Source organism: Scatophagus argus, chromosome 1, assembly GCF_020382885.2.
Source record: "Scatophagus argus isolate fScaArg1 chromosome 1, fScaArg1.pri, whole genome shotgun sequence".
Taxonomy (NCBI): Eukaryota; Metazoa; Chordata; class Actinopteri; family Scatophagidae; genus Scatophagus; species Scatophagus argus.
In genome coordinates, this window is record NC_058493.1 from 17,186,020 (window position 1) to 17,208,517 (window position 22,498).

General features: G+C 38.5%; 1 protein-coding gene across 4 annotated transcripts in view; it reads left to right on the plus strand.

Moving 5' to 3' along the window:
* The window catches only part of sbf2 (SET binding factor 2), a 96,692-nt gene that overhangs the window by 17,763 nt on the left and 56,431 nt on the right, over positions 1-22,498 (plus strand). For all 4 annotated transcript variants that reach the window (XM_046387698.1, XM_046387725.1, XM_046387708.1 and 1 more), the window contains one exon: positions 6,381-6,466. In XM_046387698.1, the coding sequence (XP_046243654.1) occupies positions 6,381-6,466 (86 nt within the window). The remainder of the gene's footprint in view (positions 1-6,380; positions 6,467-22,498) is intronic.

The following is a 22,498-nucleotide window of genomic DNA, read 5'->3' on the forward strand; positions in this document are numbered from 1 at the left end:
GCCTATGAACAGGATATTGTTAGAAATTTAGTATTTAATTTTTAAAAGTGCTGTTGTGAAACAACAAGAAAGTGATAGTAGATATGGCCTATGTATTTCAACAAAGGGAAATAAGGAAAGAAATATCTAAACTTCCATTTTTAACATCCTTTCTGTCCATTAAAGTATCGATTTCTGAGTTTACAATGTGCACTTGAATCCTTTGTGAAGTCCGTGTTGGCACCCATGCTCTTTGCCATACAATGCAGTGTATATTTCAAAGTTTAGGAGGTGCACCTGAAAGCACCGTGAAGTCCCTGTCCCTCTTTGTGTGTGTGGAAACTGTGACACAGACAGCAGCCAGAAACAGTGTGCTGGTAAATGACAGTAGAGGTTTTTGGTCCATGATCATTTGGGTACAAACATCTGCCCTCCGATAGCTTAGCGAGATTTACTCTCCAAACCGAAAGTCTGCTCTCATTTGGCACTTGGCAGATGTTAATTTCAGACTTTATTTGCATCTAATTGTTTGCAGAAAAATGTATTTAAACATATTAAAGTTGAAGAAACTGAATGTGGTATTTAAAAATTTGAAATTTAACTCCTCTCTGGCTCTTTCACTTTAAATTTTAACCTGGGCATGACATTAAGCCAGTGTCTGTCTATTTGCATATTTTTTTATTGGCACCTGGAAAGCTTCCTGAATTTGATATTTATGACATCATCAGTTTGCTCATCTCCAATTCCCCTTCACCATGCAAACAACCATACAGTCTATTCATTTGCATATCGTCCACACAGAACAGTTAAGTTTCCTGATGATGGTCACCAAATTGGGTTTTCCTGTGTTTCAAAGGTCATCTCAAAGCTGCTGACAGCAGAGTGAGGGACTGAAGCTTAAAACATCTGATGTTTCTGACGAAGTGGAAGAGATGATAGCTCAGACAGAAAATGTCATTGCTCCTCCTTGCTTTACTGATAATGTGCACTGAGATATTCTGACTGTTTGGGTAAAAAAAACAAACAAAAAAACACACAAATGATCGTGTGATCAAACTTGCGTGACTGCAAATCTAAAAGAAAAAAAATAGTCTGTAAAATCATCAATAAATTATTAATAATTATTAATTAATATATGGATTAATTGACTAATTGGAAAAAGAAATCACTATATTAATCCCTTTTTTTAAAAAAAAATAATCCTGAGATGCAGCCCTAGTTGAATGTATTATTGATACCCATGAACTTGTTCCAGAACAGTCCACCTGTGTGCACGGCTGGGCCAAAATCAGGTTAGATGCTGACGTGAATATTACATAAACTGGTTTTTGAGTCCACTGGTGGCCAGGCCATACATGGTAAGAATTTGGCTGATTTAATCAACAGCCGTAAACCGTAAGATAAATCAGGAAGATAAATGGAACTTTTTTTTCCAAGAGGAGAAACATCTGCTCTAATCAAGAAAGACTAACAACTTTTCCTCTGTGGTTTTTGACTTATTGTTCAGCCTATGCTAAATCACGCAACCAGGAAATAAATTATTAGGGACATTCATTCTTTGTAAGTGTTGAAGTCTGATATTTGTGTCTGCATATGCATGCTGACTTGCAGTAATTGCTTATTTCCCAGTTGGGTTGCTGAGAAAGGGAATGTCAACTTTGGAATGTCTGTGCAAAATGTGTCAAAAAACTCTTCAGTTACATGTACTATCAAAACATTTATGTTACGAACTAATTAAAAAGCTTTTATAGAGATGCACTGATTTTTATTCTGTACCAGTATCTGAAAGTCAACTTATCAAATCACTAGAAACAGGATATGAACACAGCCCTAAAGAGCCTTGGTTCGGTGCCTGTTTTTATATTATATTTTTGTTTTGTGAAACATATTTAGTACATACTTTATGGATTATCACAGCTAAAATTTATATAAAATTTTGTTTTATGCCAAAGGCCATCATCTGCTTTCAAACAAATCACTACAAACTGTTAAAAACTACAAATTCCATTGGACTATTTTATATTTGACTTATATTCCTACGCTGTCTCATGGCCAAGAACGTGCCCCAAACTTCAGTAAGAATTTGTAGGTTTCATGGTATCAGTTTACGAGTGGTCCTTGTAAATTTTGTTTTCTTATTTTGGTAAGAAGAAATTTGATGAATCCCACAACAGCTCACACTAAATTTGCATATGCACAAATTAAGATAAAGCCTACTCTGTGCACACAAAAATTTCATAAAAGAAGTCTAGTGTTTGCACTGGACTTTGCAAGTCTCTAATGGCACTTAAATTAAAAACCAGTGGGTACTATTGTTCCTAATAAATTTGTCCCTGAAGCCAGAAACATGTGTGTACATATATATATATATATATATATATATATATATATATATATATATATATAGTTAATCATAAACCTAAAGAAATCTAAAGAAATAAAACAATGTTGTGTGGCCATATACAGTATATTGCAGCTCTACCACACACACACTATGCTGCATTGAGCTGGAAATGAGCCATTGCTCTTAAATATGCACACGCGTGCCGTGGGCTTATGCAGGTTTTGTTCTTGTTGTTGAAATAGCTTCTGACAAAAATAAATTAAATAAACTTGATTTTGTACCCCCATGTTTTGCCAACGGATGTTCAAATTAGCATGTTCCATTTCAGGCCTGGGTTCCATTATCCTCGCTGATGGGGTTCTTTATAGTTGTCAGGGGGGTAGTATTTGAAAGCATGGCTTGTTTTAAGTGTAGCCTCATGGAATGTGAGGAATTTTGTCTTTTATTTTTATCCGTGGTTGAAAATTTGAACTTGAAGCACTCGAAGCATGTGAGTTAAATTAGAGGAGCTGTAAAGACGTGAAGACACGTTACAGTCAGACAGATTGGAGTTCTACAAGCACCAGTCTCCATGCAGTCTCTGGATTTCTGCTCCCCTCTACAGGTGAACAAAGTATCACAGTCATCCAGCTCCCTTCTGTTCAGACAAATATAGGTATACTCCCCAACCAGGACACATCCCATCTCAGATCCAAAAGCCTCATCATGATTAATTGGGTCTAGGTTTCAAGAAGTACTTGATGCAGGGGGGCTGCAGTCGGCCACTGAGGACTTCATGTCATATTGATGTGTTACAGTTCATCCTCTTCTTTGTTGAAGCAATTTGTCTCCCTTGTGCATGGTATCTATCCTCTGGCCAAACTAATCAGGCTGCTAAGAAGTGTGCTGAGTTGCTGAGTCATAGCATTTGACTGGGTTGAGATTGGACTGCAGAAATGCATTGAATGGCACAATGGATGTAACGTCAAACGTCAACAGTAACTTTGTTAACTACGATAAACAAAAACAGCTGTACTGGCCCTGTGTAATGTAGAGCCATTAGCCCAGCGACAACACATGTGTCCACACATAAACTCCTTGTGTTTCTAAGACAGCTGGCCTCCCTGTCTTTTCAGTGGAAGAACCTGACGGTTGCGGCTCATGAGTTGTTCACTCTGACTATCAGCACATTGCTATTGATGTTCCCTCTGTTTTCACACCCTCCAATATGGAATCATTACAAGTTTAGCGGCATCGCTTTTTGTTGAAGAAATTTTTATAGTTTTGAGCCATAGTAGTACGTTACAAATTATGTTTCAAAGGCACAGGTTGTATATGGGTATATTGCTTTGGATTTCTCCCACCAATGAAGCAATTTGAGATGGTTTTGTTGCTAGTCAGTGCTTGTATCAAAACTCGTTTTTGTCTCGATTTTTACCTTTTGAATGAGAGTAAATGCCAAAAAACGTTGTTTGGCTGGTTGACCGTTTTTTCAGATCAATGTAATTTCTAAATTCTGTAATGAATGTTAAATGGACTAGGTTTATTTAGTGATTTTATAGTCTACCAACATCTTGAACCGCTTTACAACACATGCCACATTCACTCATAAACTCATATAACTCATAAATGCGCCAATGGCCTCGGCCCCCTCTAGCCAAGACATCGCACATTATTTCCGTTCTGTCACATCAATAGCATAGAAACCAGGAGCAATTTAGGGTTCATATCTTTCCCAAGGATCATTCAGCTTGCAGACTGGATTAGTCAGGGATCGAAGCACCGGCCTTCTGAATAGTGGATGACCTATTTTACCTCCTGAGCCATTGTCACCCCACAAATATTTCCAAGTGTGTTGTTTGATACAAACGAGAGAGTCTAAAAGGCTGACACCATCTGCAGCATATGTGATTCTTCAACAAAGCTAGTATTTAGTTGGAATGCTTTGAATTGGGAATTTGGGCTTTTATTGATTGCATAAACAAAATCCCTGTATATGTCTTTTCATCCGTATTAGTTAAATGAATTCCATGAAAGGGGCCAGATGTATTCAATTTCTGTCTTTTGCTCTCTTGATAGGAGGCCATTTCTCCTTGGCTGAAACATAGAAAGTGTGTGCCTATCTGTCCAAGAGTCACTTGAAGTTTAAAATAACGTTGAGATGAAGTCATGGGGTCAGAAAACGCAGTGTGACAAAGTGCATATTGTGAAACAGACCTTAAAATGCTGTTTTTGGCATGTTAAATGAGGGAAATTTTCCTTAAATTAGATAAAATTTCCATTTATTATCTTTCCAGATTGTTGAATAACAATGTTGCAGTCATACATCAACTGCTAAATACATTTTGTGTTGTGTTTGCACACATATTGACATGAATTATTTCATCCAATTTAGGTTTCAGAGTTTTGCAAGACCCAACCATATGGAACTCTTTGGGAAATCTATGAGGGAGTTATTTCACTAGTAAAGCTTTCGATGGTCAGCCTCACAGATCTGTGTGGCTCAGTGTGAAGTTCACCACACCTGCTATAGATCAGCATCCAGCTGTCTCTCAGCACTAATTACATGTGCGATACGAATTTGTATGGAGTTGCATATGTGTGACCAACACTTAAGACAATATGTGATTGACTAACAAGCTCTGATTTTGTGTCTTCTGTGTATTTTAGCAACTTAGTTCTCATAAATCATTATGGTATGGAGTGATCTCAATATGGTGATTATCTCAGAAACAAAGTGTTTGTTGCAGGTTTATTATGAACTTCAGATAAACCTGATAAACCTGAAAAATTCCCCCCAAAATATTGTAGAAACGTGTAGAAAGACGTGTACTTTTACATCAAGTTTACAAGACAAAAAAACATTAACACATCAGGGATTTGCCTAAAGCCAATAAACAGAACATGTTTGAGGTTTTCATCTGGTCTCATTAGCACAGGGAAGACAGTACAGTAATCAAAGTCATACTGAGATACAGTAGTGTCAGGTGCTACAAGGTGTCTGTTTTATTTCAAGTTGCAACTGGGTTTTGTGGTTGAAGAAAGAAGTTGAGCTGAGCCTTTTTTGTTTTTGCCAGAGCATTATCACTGAAAAGGTGATTTGTCCTTCTCTCTGAGCTTCTTTGTGTTAGTGTTGTAAGTTCCATATCTCACACTTTGAACCACGTCTTGAGGTAATAGGTTCTGCCAAGGTCTTACCATGAGGTTTTTTTGTAATTGCTAAGACCAAAATTTACAGAATTTGCACCGACTATGTAAACTATATACAGCCAGTGATTACAGTGATTAAAGAATTTCCAGCCATTGTTCAGGTTTTTACCATTTTGTGCAGAACTTTCTGTAACTGCTCCCTAATTCATGTATGCATTCAGCTTCTTAACTGTCAGCATATTTTATATTTATCTCTTTCTTCAGTTTAAGCTTTTCACAATTCCTCTTTACAAATAAAAATGAATGAACTGTTTTCTCAGAACTTTCTTGCTTTCGGGTAGTTTTCTTTTTCTTGAAACGGAGCAGTCAGTTTCAAATCACTTTCCAACAAAGCAATTAGGAAATCTATTGACTATGATGTGTGATGTAGTCATGTTGAGTCAGACATAGTAAATAGATTTCACTTAATATTAGATGAAATGAACTGGAACAATAGGAACATTTATGTATAGACCAATGTTTTTCCTCAAATCTTTTACTGTAAATCTGGATTACCTGATTTACGGTCATCTGAAAGAAAAACTATTAGTAGTCAGGAACATTGACTGTGATGACTTTAAGAAAATGGAGTAAGCTTTATTTGCTGTGTCTGTTAGTTTAAAGAGAGATCTCTAAATGCATTGTTGCATCATTCTTCATTAGACTACATATTGTTTATTAAGTCTAACTTGATGTTGAGGCTGAATGATAATTCAAAATGATCATTTATTGCCTTGAAGTGTAACCAAATAGGGTTGATATAATCTTTTCATGTTATTGTATAATTTATTCTGACAATGTTGCATATCTTTGCATATTAACCACACCATGGCATGTTGATAACGGAAAATATCAGTATTAAAATTATAATTGTCTTTTTTGTGTACAGGTTCAGGAGAAGGATGTGGAAAGATCATTCAAAGATTCCCCAAGAAGGACTGGGAGGGAACAGCCTTTCCTCAGGGGGTGGAGATGGTGAGTGATAACAGCCAGCTATAAACTCAAAGTGAACAAAGCTACACAATATAGACAAACGAATTGGGGTGGAGCTGGTTTTCAGGGTTGGGCTTGGCCCCTTACTACCAGTAAAGGGAAATCTTAATGCTTCAGCATTAAGATTTTGGACAATGCTACGCTTCCAACTTTGTGGCAACAGTTTGGTGAAGGCCCTTTTCTATTCCAGCATGACTGTGCTCCAGTGCACAAAGCAAAGTCCATAAAGACATGATTGGATGAGTTTGGTGTGGAAGAGCTTTACTGGCCCACACAGAGCCCTGACCTCAACCCCATCCAGCACCTTTTGGATGAACTGGAACGGAGATTGTGAGCCAGGCCTTTTCATCCAACATCAGTGTCTGAGCTCACAAATGCAAAATTCACAAAACTCCCACAGAAACACTCCAAAATCTTGTGCAAAGCCTTTCAAGAAGAGTGGAAGCTGTTATAGCTGCAAAGCTGTCTATGCATTTCGAATTTGATGTCATTAAAGTCCCTATTGGTGTAATGATCAGGTGTCCCAATGCTCTTGTCCATATAGTGTATATTAGCTGAATACGCTATCCAGAGTGAAACACAAGACCACAAAGGTACACCTAGGTTAAAAAAGATGCCTGCTGAGACACTTAATATAGAAAATTAAACAATAACCTGAATTTCCCCTATGGGACTCAATAAAGGATTATCTATCATAAAATGCTTTTTAATGAAAATATTTTTTCATTAAAACATGTTTTTAATGAAACATGTTTGATATGTTGTTAGTAAAATTCCGAGTGACTTTTTTTTTTCTTTACAATATTTGGACAGAGACAAAGCTCGTGTAGTTCTTGTGTTGAATTTCCCTTGAGATCAATAAAGTATCTCTCTCTATCTAGTAGGAAGAGTGTTAAAAAATGTAAATTACCCTTCAGTGTCTCACTGTCTGATGAGCTTCTACATACAGATTTACTACACTATTTCACACAATTTCACTTTCTTCTCCTTTTAGTTTGCATAATTTGATGACTGATAGAAATGAGTTATGAAACTCTGAGTATAATTGACAAACGGGTCTGAATGGTTGCATCATTATTGTGACTGAGACCTTTCCTGTCTCCAGTGCAGACCAATATCACAATTTCATAGTTCATAACAGGAGAGCAGACAACGTCTCTGGAGCAGTTAATGTGTGATGAGCACATGTCCTGTGTTCTTCTGGTTAGTGAGTGTCCTTCTCCTTACCCCCTTACTCATTTCTTGTTTCCTGATTTGATAGTTAAGAATTTTCTTTGTAAAGTAAAAAAAATATTTGTCACATGAAAATGAAAGCATTTTCAGTGTCACAAAATGATAGATTATACCCCAAAGAATGTTCATGTTTTTAAAACACATTGCCCTTTGGAGCTCGTGCCGCAGATACTGGCATTTCCTGTCTTAGATAAATTCATAATGATTGTTTACCCAAGAGTTTGTTTTTAAACCCTTTTGGCATTCACTAATTGGGAAGCCTCTTTTTCTTTGAGTCTTTTTTACATGATGTCCAGTCTGCTATCTGGTTCCCAGTGCTGTCTGTCCTCTTCAGGAACATAAATGCATCTCTTATTTTGCTCCCTCCCTGTATGCAGGGTGACCCAAAAGGGTCTGTGAGAGGGACTCTGTTATCCTTACATGGACAATGCAATGGATGGACAAATATTTGCTTATCAGGACTGGGAAAAACTGTCAATCTCCAGGGCAACATTAGCAGTTAACACGGTCATATTGCACAGGACATTTGGGCCTGTGTTTTATCTGTTTTTGTTCATTTATATTGGCTACTGCAGATAAGCTTTTAATGACTAAGCACAATGATTTTGGCATATGACATGGAGAGAAAAAAGCAGTACTCCATCCTTTGAATGTACTATCCTGCACACACTTGTGTAACATTACACTTTTTCTGTTCTCCTCAATGCAGTGCCATGAATTACACATAAAAATCCAGATTTTCTTTTCCACTGATAACCTGATTTTAGGCATCAGCAACAGGCCTTAAGTCTGTTTGTCCCAGCACAGCTGGATGTAGATTGCCACATCAAGTTATTGAATTAGTAACCCACTCACTGTGCCATCATTAATAGGCACAGGTGCAAAATATAGACTATATTTTGTTATCAGGGCTGATGTAAAGATGATGCCTGATAAATTCGCCTCATAGCTAATATGCAGATGATGTGTCTATGTACTTTTGTGCTAACTTTGTACGCTTTTTGTTGGAGTGTTACTATTACTTGTCAATTTTTAATAGATAAAATAATATCTATCATTCTGTGAATTTGTAAAAACAAAAAACAAAATATTGGTGATGGCAAAAGGGAGCTGCTCCCTCTTTTATTCAGCAGGTTTAGAGCTTCAGATTCAGTTGCTGTCAGTGATTAAAAATTCTTTATAAATGTTACATGTTTGCAATTGAAAGTATGTTTTGTGTTTGGTGGAGGTCACAGTGGGTCAGAGAGCACATCTAGAGATACCCTATATAATTTAGGAGCCAAGTGATGCAAGCAGCAGGCGGCGGGTGTAGAGGCCAACAAGTTGCATAATCTGGGTTACATATCTAAGCTGAGATAAATGGCATTCCTCAACATCTCAGATGAGGTAATACTCTTTTTGATCATGACAGGATCTTTTGTAAGAAAGACAAATATAATCTGCTAGTATTTTCAGATTTAGAAGTTTAACATTAAACTTGGCTTGGTAGTAAGACATTTTGGATGAATAGTAAATAGTTTGGTTTGCCTGTAATAACTGATAAATGATGGCCAAGAGTTATCATAGCTGCAGCTGGAATCATTGGCTCTGTGCAGACCTTGTCAAAGAGATACTATCATACCATGAGTCTTGTTTGTGCAGTGGTATTTATAAGGCAATCGAGGACAAGTGAGACTGTTATTCCAGCACAAATAGACATATTGTGAGTGGGTGGTTTGAATGGCATGCAGGCATCTTCCTGTGTAACTCACTCAGTCTGTTGGTGGCCATCAAGAGAGCCTTGTTGTGAGTTATTGCTTAGAGATGAGCGGTGATGTGTCATACAGCAAAGCACGATGCTCCTCAAGCCAACAAAACAGCTGCAGAAATGATAAAAATTTTTAAAATGAAAGTGTGTCTCGTCCCAACAAAGTGTTGAGTGGAATTTTGGAGGTTGAATTTTTGTTGATTTGAGGCTGAAACCCTAGCATTAGTCTTTAACCTTTCAGTGACTCTGTGGAATGAACCAGGATCGGTCTCTTCTCTCAGCATTATCCCTCAAGTGTCCTGTCATGGTTTCATAGAGTTTAAATATAGAAACACTGCCACAGTTTTAGCTGAATCTATTACTTTAGAGTTTCCAGATGTTATTGAGGACCTGTGAACCACCTTTTTTTCTGCTTACGTGGGTGTGTGTGAATTTTTTGTATTCCATCTCGCTGAAGTGATCCCCCAATGCTTCTTCATTATGTGTCAGCCTGGACTGGAAATTGAGACATACTGCAATCCCCAGTGTGTAAAGAAAGCACAAGACATGATGTTTCTCATTGAAGGCAGTAAACTGGAGCTGAAACAAGAGGATGCATTCAATGCTGGACCTTTTTTTAAAGTCCCTTTTGGTAAATGCCCCACATATTTGCTGAAACTCAGACAAATTATGTTCTTCTGAGATACGAGTATGTGTAGAAATATATAACACAGAATATTGGAATGCAGAAAAAGATTCACGTGTTGACCTTTTTAGTATTGTCAAGGAGAAAGCACCCAGAGGAGTAAGCAAGGACAGGAAAGAAGGGGTTGTTTCCTACTATGTTGTGTGTGACAAACTTTGGTCAAGAGCCAAATGACTGAGATTCCAACTTTGAAGCTTTAATGAAGATACACCATATTGTTTAACAGACCCACTAAGCAATTTGCATTTTGGCTCTGTTTTGGACTGGTATGTAAACCATTATTATTTGCAGATTTTCTCTACTCCATGAAAAAGAAAATGACTCATTTACAAACACTAAGAAACACATCTGTACAAAGCAGTGGATGAACCAGAGCACGAAAAGCATTTTGTGGTCACAACAGGCCCCCAGCAAACTAAATAACCACAGATGAGGAATGTACCAAAAAAAGGGGTTTACAGCTTGTGCAAGGAAAAATGTGTTTCTAATCTTTTCAGGCAAGTGATGATGATAGGAACCAGCTCAAATCCTCATCTGTTATGGATGAGCAGGGTCTGTAGATGGAGGTCAGTGCGTTGTTCACCTAGTACATTTCCATCACCTTGCCCTCCTGTATCAAGTCCTCATGGTATACTGTAAACGGACGGAACTTCTGGAGGTAGTAGTGGAGTCATGTAGGACATTTAATACGTAAATTCCACCCAATTTCAGAAAAGAACACCTCAAATTGTATTAATCATTACCTACCAAATGGGAGTAATATTAACTTCTATCAGGCTTTTTTGGTATGAGCACATTTTTGTCAGAACAAGTTAAGTACAGTCACTTGTAATCTTTCCTTGGTTCAGACTCATATTGTTCTCATTTGTGTTTTTTTTTCCTTTTGAATAACGAGGAGGACGTGGATCTCGTGACAGACAAAAGTAGCTGAATTGTGCTTTGCTAAAATGAAAATGCAGTGACAGTAAGGTTAACTTGAGTTCAAATCTAATAATTACATGTACAACAAAATTTTCAAATTTCAACAGCTGTGCTTCCCTTTTCAGCTTGATTTGACTTACTGTACAGATTTTTTTAGTTGACGTAACTGGCATGCCAACTCAACTGATGATGCTCAGTCCAATCTTTCAAAGCTGGACAGTGACAAGGTTTTGTGATTTAGACTAAACCACCAGACAGTTTAGAGCAAAGAAAAGAAATGTGCCACACAATGCTAGAGGAATGCCTGGAATTAATTTGGTCGTCACTGTTGAATTGCTGAGTGTTTTTGTTTAATTACAAGCACCATTTGTGTAATGCATGGAGTATGTGAATGTTCATAACATCCGCTGCTTGTAGACAACATATTGCTGTCAAATTTCTCAGTTGACTTATTCATTTGTCTGCCGTGTCTCCTTGTTTCCTTCACACATTTTTTACATCCAGCAGGCTGCATTTTTTTCTAACAGTTATTTACATTTTATGAGTAATGTTACATTTAGCAAAACTCTTTCATTACTTCATTATTGGTTGAAGTGATAAGCAGCTTAACTTTTTACTCAGAAATAATTTTGTAGCGTTTTGTCTTGTGTCTATCGGATATACTATCTGCCATTGTTTAATATAAAAGTTGAATTTAACAAAGTTATATTTAAGGATTCATGTAAAGTTACTGTACACATAGCCTAAGATCCAGGTTCTACATTTCAATTCTGCATATAATGTCTTAAACAGTACAGCCCCCAAAAATAGCTTCATATTGTACTCATAACCACACAATCTTGTTGTTGTTGTTGTTTGGTTGGGAAAAATAATTCAAAGAGCTGCTGAATTTCTCAAACAGAGTGTAATCTTGAAAAGCACCATACACTGAACGTGACAACATACACTGAGTGGTAATGGATGGCTGTTTATGTTTATGCTTGGCTTGGCCTTCAGTGTGTATATACTGTATGTACGTGTGTCGTGGTTTGACGACGGTGCCTGAGAGGTCAAGCACATTCCACAGCACCGCAAAGTTCAGTGCTGAACATGAGGCTCAGTCCATTACATGAAGCGTGCAGACAACAATCTGTCAGCAGGCTCGCCCCTGCTGTCTCCACATTCGTTGTTTTCCCCCGCAGGAAAACAAAAATGTCTCCTCTGAAAGCATAAATGAGTCGAAAAATTTGACGGTCGGCCTTGATCAGCTCAGCTAATGTGAAACGAAGGTTTATTGGTATTTAACCAAACGGTTGAGCATTAGCTGAGCGAGGAGAGAAGATATAGACGGTTGTTTTAACACGATTAATCATTAGGCAAACTGTTCGTGTGAGATGCAACTTGATAGGATAAAGTTTGTTTCATTGCATTGGTCTTTGGTTGGGATAGCGTAATGTGACCCCTCCTCACCAGCCCCTGTTTAATATTCCCAGAACATAATATGTTTTCAAATACAAACAATATTGTTGCTTCAGAACTCTTGTTTTGTTTTCTAACAGAGTTAATAAACTGCATCTAAACCAAACATCATCCGTCAGCCATGTGAAATCAGTGTGCGTTTTATCTGTGTTTTCTCCCGGAGTGCTAACTGACCAGATTACTGAGCAGCAATCAAAATAAGACAGTACCACAACTTGTATGACCATCAAGAATCGACTTGAATAAAGACATGGGGAGCATCTTCCCATTTTTTGCAGCTTCTTTTGTTTATGAAACATCCCTGGTTTATCAAGCGTAGCCCCAAATGGTTCACTGACTCGCTCTGTAGAGGTGCCCTTGATTGAAAGATGTAATTGATTAATGACATTTAACTTTTGCTTTGATAAACGTTCCAATATAAAAATTTGCTGCTTTTTAGCAGTTTTATGTCATTTAAATGTAATAATTTGGGATTTTTGACTTTTGTTTAAACAAAACATGAAATTGTAAAATTTTGATGTGCAACTTTTACTGTTTTCAGACATTTCATAAACTATTGATCAGTTGAATAATAGAAAAAAAAGGAAAAAGAAATATAAGATTATCAGTAATGAAATGTACCTTTATATTTTAATTACCTGTTTTGAGTTTTTTTCACAGCCGTAATTTGTTTTAATTGGTGCTTACAATTGTTAGCCCTTTATCATTTCTTCTGAAAAATCCTTAGTCAGCAGGTTGAGATTGACCTTCGTTAACACTTAAGGTGAAACATCCTGAAAGGATTTGTTGATTCAAAAACTTCAGTTTGTCGCACATTGTCCCTCCTTGACGTATTTCCAAGTTTGTTTGCAAAGTTTGAAGGTGACCTGTCCTCACCTTTAGAGGCTTGTAGCCTTTAGCCTTAGATGTTTGAAAACAGTGGGAGTGTTAGCCTGATTTTGAGACTGCTCTATTTCTGGTCTCAGCACGGAACAACACTAATCCTGCACTGGTCCAGTCCAGCACACAGTAAGAGGTTTCTGTTCTACTCCGTCAGCTAGGCATCTGACTGCATACCATGTAGATATATATATATATATATATATATATAATATAGACAAAAGACACACACCCTGAACCCCCTTAAACACCTTTTGGATGAACTGGAACGGAGATTGCGAACTCTGGGACTGTGGGGTGCACACACACACACACACACACACACATGCACACACACACTGATATTGCTTATATTGCTGTTTCATTGATTTATTTACTTATTGGTAGTGCTGGTTTTTGGTGTCATGCAATTCATTGCTACTTGCTGTTTTCTTTATTGATTCCTATGTAGAGAGCTACTTTATTTTTATTTTAGAAATTTGATTTGTCAGATGTGGCTGACTGGCACTGGCCATCTTCATTTAACAGTGTCTAACCAGCTACAGAAAAGTTTTGGAATGTTGAATTCTTGCCAAATAGAGCTATTCAAGTCGTTTGGTGAAAGTTCCTGAATGTTTTCATACTACATCAACTACATTATAATCTGTAAGATGATTGCAGCAATCTGTGTATGATGACTGTGCCTTCTGGTTTGAACCAGCTTTGAGTCGGAGAAGAAAGGATGCAACTTTTGACATACGAAGCTTCCATCAAGTTCAAAAGTTTAATCAAGGTATATGTAATAGCTGTTTTTAGTTGCTTGGGGAGGGACAACATTAACTGAGTCAGGGTTTGGGTTTTTTCCTTGTTTTTTCCCTTTGTTAGTTTATTCACTTTCTTGTGACTTGTTCTTTCCTGTTCACACTGCTGACCAACAAGAGTGCTTTAACCTTCCATCCAAATACAGAGCAGTCGGTTAAATGTAAGTCACATGCTCTTCCAATAGGCTAATCCAAGGCTAGTTGATAAGAGAAGCTCGGATTGCTTCGAGTAAGGCCATTGTACATTGTGTTCTGTTGCTCAGACTTTTGCCTGCAGTTCGTACAGTAATTACATAAAATTTAATTGACCGTACTTGCAAAAGCATATAAGATGACAACATGCACAGGTACTGTATACGTTATGGCACTTGCACCCCTACTTGTTTTCCTCTGACAAAAATGTGTAGACATGAAATTTAAAAAATTTCTCTCCTGGGGCCTAACTTCCTCTGATAAAGGAATTTGACCTGACTTGACCAGACTGTAAACATTTGTGTCACATCTCTCGTCTAGAACTTTGACTCATTGAACTCCTCCCTTTTCCCTCAATTCCCTGCTGTAATGAGGAACGTGGTTTGCACTTCCGGGAATGGTGGTTGAGTTATTCAGAAAATTTGTAAACTGTTGGTGTCATTTGTTTAGGTCATATGACTGTTGGGCCGAAGTACAAATGGAGGAATTTGGAGAAATTTAAATTGGAACTTTTTTGATACATGTTGTCTTGGAAAAAAGCATACGGAAGGACATGACTCCAGTGTGACCTGAGCCTCTGGGCTTCAGGTCAGGTTCATTTCACTTGAGAAAAGAATTCATCCTTATTGCTGTGAGGAGTCATTCATCTGGCCTTGTTTTTTCAGCAGGTTGGATAAGCAAATGATGACAAAGCTTAACTGTCTCGCTCAGAAGCAGCAGCCTTGGTTAGTCAGTTTCAGGCTCCGTGCCAAACCACAGACAGATTGTAGCCTAATTGTATCTCTTGATGAATTGACTCAAGTGACCATAACCTGACATGTCGCACTGCACGTCTGTCTTATGATGTTTGTAAAACTATGAGAGAAAAACTAAACAGTGCATTCCAGATAGCAGGATGCTGTTCCAGCCAGAGAGAGAATGGGATCATGTGTTTGTCAGGAAGATCCACACATGAGTAATCAATGCTTCGTGTGCCAGTGAAGCTAAACACATCAGGAAACAAAGCCGGAGCTGTCGAGCAAGCAGGACTTTCCATGCTGAAAAGCGCTACGAGTTCACCAGGAAATGGGAATACACAGGATGAAATGAAGCCATGGTGCACTTAAGAGCACACATACTCAACTTTGCGTTGAGATAGAGTAAAAACTTGACGGTTTATTTTTTTAGATATATATTTATTTGTTATGGTAATGAAGTGTGTCTTCCCTTGTTGTTCTGTCATATACATCTAAATAGGCTTTGTTAGCCTGGTGGCCCAAGTTTGAGCATTACAAATGAGAAGCTACAATCCATACTAATAAAACACAGGAGAAAAATGTTACAATGTCAAGTAACCAACTTTGAAACCAGCCAGGAGCAGGGCAAAAATCCAAGAGCAGAGTAAGTTTTGGGACACCCAGTAAATTTCCTCCCTGCCATCTCAAGAGCTAACTGTCTCCAGACACCCCTCTAAACTGGCTACTGGTGAAGGCCACTGTTGCTAGTAAAAATACACTGACTGCTGCTGACACGAGGGCCAGTGGCTGGGCACATAACTTGGATTCTTACTCCTCCATACTTCCACATACTCATTGCCTCCATATATTGAATGTGTGTCAACTGCTCAGCTGTTTGACGACTCTATAGATCAATGATTTTCACAGTGAGGACCACTGATGCCCGGGCATTCTTGATTGATCTTGTTCTCAAGGGGGGTCACTATTCCGTTATTAAGAAACACAATGACAATAAAGGAGTATTATTATGTATGTCTAATTAGTATGACTATTTTGGTGAAGGGTCCCACACACTTTCTGTAATAAAGCATAATAAGCAAAATTCTCATCAGAGTGGTGTCCCTGGAACAAAATATTATCAGATGGGTGTTAGTTGTTTAATTTGTGTCAGCTTAGATGTCCTTGACGTGAAAAAGTTCAGGAACCACTGCTGTAGAAGACTGCATAGCAAAGCAAGTTCAAAGAGAGAACATTTACTCTTCACAGAGTCTCTACAACACATCGTGTAACTTTTAGCTTTTAACTGCACTGTTTATCACCTGTCCACGATGGAGTACATTCACATGTCACATGATAACTTTAGAGAGGAGATGTGACGACACAAATCTCGTTTAGGATACGTCCCAGGCAACATCCTTTGTTGTCGTTGTTGTTGTTTTAGAATAATGCCATATTTAGACCTCTGTGGTCAGGTGCCAAGTATATTTTCTAGCATGCATTGTTGTGCATATTTTTCTCCTGCTTCTTCTTCTTCTTCTCCTCTGATCCTGTCTAGTCCATTTTTTTAAAAAAACATTCTGAGTAAAAAAACTCATCTTCATAATTTTCAAGTGTCAACTCTGCAGCTTCATGGAAGTGGCTGACATGATGTTGTTGCAGACTTGAGCCATTGAGCAGGAAATCTCTAATTAACATGAATTTCTGGAGCTTTATGTGACAAATGTCTATGCTGGCAAACATCTTCTCTTGTGATACTCAGGGAAACTCGGCGCTCATATACGCTAACAAACTGACACGTTATTAGTGTATGTTCAGGGGAGGACCAAAACTTGTTGTGGTTTGAGCTGAGCTTATTAAGGGCAGAAGTGAGACTGAGGCTTACAGTGACTACTGTAACTTAGCCAGGGCCCCCACAAGGCGGTGGAGGAAGCACCTGTTTCACAGCCAGCTCATTATCGGCCATTATCTTACTGTGCTGTAAAGGCCAGGGCTCAGCAGTGTGACGCAGGGCAGCCATTGTACTGATCTACAACATCAGGACAAAGCTGTTTACTCTGCGCTTTCATCCATCACCCCATGTGCTCAGAAGTGTGTTTTGATGTTCATGTTTACTTTTTCAGATGAAATAAAAAATAATCATTACCTACTGTCAGCTGATATGGGTTAAAAAAAAAAGATAACAGATAAATGGTTACAACACTGCATAAAAGTAACTTAAAATAACAACAGTTTCTTGAGGGGGAAAAAATGTCAGTTCTTTCTAATGTGTTTTTTCATGTTTTTGTTTCTGTTTTCCGCTTTATCCTAATTCATAGCTGTACCTCAGGCCAGTTTGTCGGATTTGAAAGTTTTGCCTTTACCATCCCCACCCCTCAGCCCACTTAATTTGTTCTATATTATTATTTAAGCAGTATATATAGTATAGTAGTCTATATAGTATATAGGCACACATCCACAGCCTGATCACATTCGTGGCCATGGTCAGATGCAGGTCAGGTGCTCGAAAGCCAAATGCACAGCTGCAGGCATTCTACGTTTGGAGGCCAGATGTGACCCTGTAGCAGGTCCTGGGAGGTTTGATGGTCTTGATGGTTTGATTGGTACAGTAGAACGGCAAACAGAGCTCAATTCCAGGTCCAGTGTAGTGGCTTCTATCAGTGTGGTTGCAGATCGCAACCAACTGAACACACCTAGCCTCAACCTTATCTTCATTTTAGAACACAAAGACCCTCTCTAGCGCCAGTGTTTGGATTGTCTAACTGTGAGGTTAACAAAAACACAACAGTTCTTAGTTTCGGGCGAACATTCAGCGATGAAAACATAATTTTGTTTTTTTCAGTTTCTGCCCCAGAATGTTTCGCACCGTATCTTCTAAGTGAATAGTTGGCACTGGTGTAGAGGATAGTCAGTGCTTCATTTGATTTACTACTGCTTCCATTTGGTAGCATAGTATTTCCTAAAAAATGACTGAAAACCAGTCTGTATACTAGCAAGAGTCACTTATGTAACAGTGCAAGTCAATTATTTAGGTGTATTTGTATTAAAATATGTCTCAGTAGTCCTTCTTGACATCACCACTTTGTGATAAAGCCTATTTGTTCGCAAATATTTATGTCAAGCAAACTGTTTATATTGAGTAAAACCACCCGTCGTGCTAAGAGTCTCCATTCTTCACTTCCATGTCCTCTAACTGTTGGACAAGAATGCCATTTTCAACCCAAGTAGGACAGTCATGTTAATGTTTTTCACCATGGCTGTCACAAATGCCAGAATCATAAAAGGTTTTTATGGTCTGTTGCTGTCCATTTTGATTTGGCACATGTGGAAGTCTGTAATTCTTTTACAGCTCGCTGGCCTCTGCTTTGAATTTTTATTTTACAACTACCTGTTGTAGTGTTGGAACTTAGAAATGCTGCTTATACTCATGTAGCACAACATGTGCTGTCCTCAGTAGTTATTGTCACTTATCTACCAGTACTTCAGCTAAATTCATAATAGTTTACTGTGCAAAGCCAGCTGAATTGTCTCGCCAGATTTCTGTTTAACATAACACACCTGACCTGAATTGTGAAACTCTGTAGTTATCACAACACTTTGACATCACTTTAATGTTGTCCAAAAAATACACTGTGCTAAAAAGCTGTGAGGCTGTGATTAACCCAAATGCAGGCATGCTGCTGCATGACATACCAGGTCCTTCTAGAGCAAAAGTCCTCGATTGCTATAATGCTGTAAAGTTGTAACGTGTTGATCTTACCGCTCTACTCAGCTCTGACAGATTGCATCAGTGCAATGTGAGACTTTATTGGATTAGGATTGTTTTCATACTATTCAAGTGGTTTTCATATCAGTTTTACTACTAGAACCTGCTGTTAAACAGTGCTGGGAAAATCCATAGACTTTCCATGGATTCTGAAAGGGAACTTTTTGCACTCTTGGCTATAGGCAGATTTTTTTTTTCCTGAACTATGATTCAGCCTATTTATGTTTGGAAGCTATGGTGTTTGTTAACCTACTTTTGACAAAACCAGGACATAATAAAGACCATTTAATATTTGGGACGTTCATCCCAACCATTAACATCACACGGATGTTTCAGGTTGAGAAAGCGGGATGAATTAATCCGACAGTGGATTGATTTAAGCTGAGGAATGTCTCAAACGGGTTCTCTTTGGGCATTTCTGTTTTCAAGTTGCATGCGGTGAACTGGTAGTGTGTTTTTAATTTATGCTGTGTTTTGAAATAAACCCAAGTATTCGCCCTGAAGTGAACAAATCTTCCCAAGAGATGTTGGGGAAATGGGGGTCCGACAGAGTTTTTCTTATGATCTTGTTACAGGACCGTTGCATGGCAAAAAAAAAACAAAACTCCTTTACATTTGAACTAAAAATACATCTTGTAGTAAGGTCTTTTCTGGTGTTACATTTCATACACATGTGGCATTCATGAATCTTTTTTGTGTACAATGTAGTTTGCAATATTTTCTAGATGATTCTTCCTGTCTTGCTTGACTAGACATTTCTTTTGAATTACAGCGGTCCATCACGGTCCTCTAAAAATATCTATCTTTAAAATGAACCATATGTGGCTGGTATTGCATAACAGATCACCAAAGGAAAACCAGGAGTGTTGGTGACAGTGCGGAGGCAGAGTTGAAAAATGGATGGCGTGGAGATGTCACCTCAGCTGAGCACTCTGGGATGAGCTTTTGGCGCAGTAAATTAACTCAGTGCAGCCGCTAAATAGTATTTGGATAACAGTGCTGTTTTGGTCATTTTGTTGACAATTTTTGTTTCTTGGATTCATCACACTGACCTTGAGGATATTGTTGTGCTGGGTTGGGGGGGGGGGGGGCCAAGCCCACGCATGTTTGTGCGCCAAACTACTCGGCTCAAGCGTCTGTCTCTGGTTGTTTTGTCCAATGCTCATCCTGCAGACTTGATAAAGGAGGAGGTCTGGACAGGCAGCGCGCCATTGACCTCCTCACCGCCCCCGGCAAGTCTCCCTCTGGCCCCTGACACCTCACACTTCACTTTCCTTCATTGTGTTGTCTTCCTGGCATGCGGCTCTTCCACATGAATGGGGAAAGAACAAGGTAGAGGGAAAAGGATGATTGAAGTACACGGTGTAGTGCACATCTGCTGCTAAGTTTTCCTGACCACATTGTCTTGGCAGTAACTTTATATTTGGGCTTCATCTACAGTTCACTAGTATTGTCTGGAAGTTTGGATGATTACAGATGGATTTAGATTGCCTTTAATTTTTTTTCCTCTCTCTCTCTCTCTCTCTCTCCGTCTCTTTTTTTTTTTTACTTAGTTTTTGTTCTTTTTGCAGATGAGTAGCAACCAAGTTAACAAAGAAAATCTGTGATAAAAATTCAAAACTAAACAAAGAAAAAAGATAAACTTATACACGAAGAAAGAGTTTGATTGCTGTAAGCAATTTTTGATTAAATAATTTGCCTAAAATTGAGCTTAGAAGGTTTTGGAAAACTAATTTGTGTATCTGTTGCATCCTGGGCTCATATCCTTCCTACTTTTTTGTAAGTTCAAGCATTGTAAATCATTATATATTTATAAATCATTTTCTTTCATTAACACCTGCTCTAAGATTTTGAATTGTCTGGTAGGCACATTTACTTAATTTTTCATTTTAGATTAGATTTAGATAGACCCTATATTTTTAGGTTTGCCATAGTTTGTGAAGTCTAACTGTAAGTTCTTATATTTATTTACAAATGCTCTCTTTATGTTTCCCTCACAATGCTTTTCCAAGGTTTTTTGTTTCCATACAACAAAATGTTGTACGTTATAGTCGGCTGAGGGTTCTGTCATTCATTTTAGATCGTTCCTGCTTAGATCAGGAGAGACAGCTTAGTCAATGCACAGTTTATTTCTGTGGAGAGAAAACATGGAAGAACTTTGGTCCCAGATTTCATTTGGGTTTGTAACTCAAGAAAGTTTTGAAATAATACGTCCCCCTCCAAAAGGATTTGCGGAATTGAGATCATTTGTAGTAACGGGAACTCTTTTTATGACCCTTCAGAGTCTGTTTGCATTTCCTCAAGTACAGGACTCTTGCTGGGTCCACAATAAAAACACAGTAAATTGGTTTCCAGCTATGTTTCAGCTGCATCATTCCAGAGAAAGACGAAGCAGACTACCATTGTCTCTGTCGCTTCATCCTGAGTCATCTTTAGTAATGGCTGCCGACCCAGTTATATCTGGCCTGTGCCGGTCTGACCGGGCATTAATGTCTCGTCACAGTATAAGAATGCAGCCCGGTCCTCATCAGACTAAGCCCCTGGGTGTTCTTTCTTTTTCTTTTTATTGGTGCTGCTCTTCAAGTACTCCGCTGTGGCGATACTTAGCAGGTCAGACTGCAGATCCAGTGTCACTGGCTGAGTGGGGAATAGAGCAGTTGGGTGGGAGTCGGTCATACCAGGCTGCAGCACATGGTGTGATGCCGGAGGGCAGCAGTTTACTCGGCTTTGACGTTAATACAGCAAGTGTGTCCCAGAGTTCCTTTGTCACTTGACTAAGGTCTAATTTGGGAATGGGAGATGTCCTTTCTCTCTGCTCTGCGTGTGTGTGTGTGTGTGCGTGCTGTATAATAGCTGTTTCCTACGTGTTGACCTTTGCACCTGTTGCGCTGCAGTGGATGTCTGTGTCATGCTATAGCTAAATGTACAAAACAACTTGTGTCTGATGCTGTCAGTCAGCGCTTTCACTTGTTGTTCTCTGCTGTTACCTGGAAATCATTCAGTGTTTGTGGTTACAGAATGGAGCTCAACAGGACATAAATACTCACACAGAAAGAATAAATGCACTGGAGACATTTCAACAAAATAAATAAAATGAACGTGCAGTGTAAGCGAAGTAACCTTAAACTTGCGTATTACAGAACAGCTAGTTAAATGATTAACCATTTGAATATTAAACACAATTAGAAAACACTGACAGCCGATTCATTTCTCATCGCCTCTCTTAGCTAGCAGTGTTAGCATGTGTTGTTGCAAACAGCAGATTAGCAGAGAAGTTTAGCCAGCTCTTCAAGGAAACTGTAATTGGAGATATATTGCTGTTAAGCTTTGTGAAAGTAGGAGGTTTCCACAAGCTGACAGCTTTTGTTGAGCAGGAGTACAAGCTACCATCGCAGTGAACAACCACCATGGAAATGAGGTGGGAAAGTGCTGTGCTGAGAGGGTACTGTTAGCTATTCCTACTGTTAGCAATGGTACAGACGTGCTTTTGCTTAGTTGTTCATTGTCAGCCATGCAAGTGCTCAAATATGGATATTACTGATGCACAACGACACACGCTCACACACTCAATGTAGAGTAACCAATTAACCTAATGTGCATGTTTTTGGGACTGTGGGAGG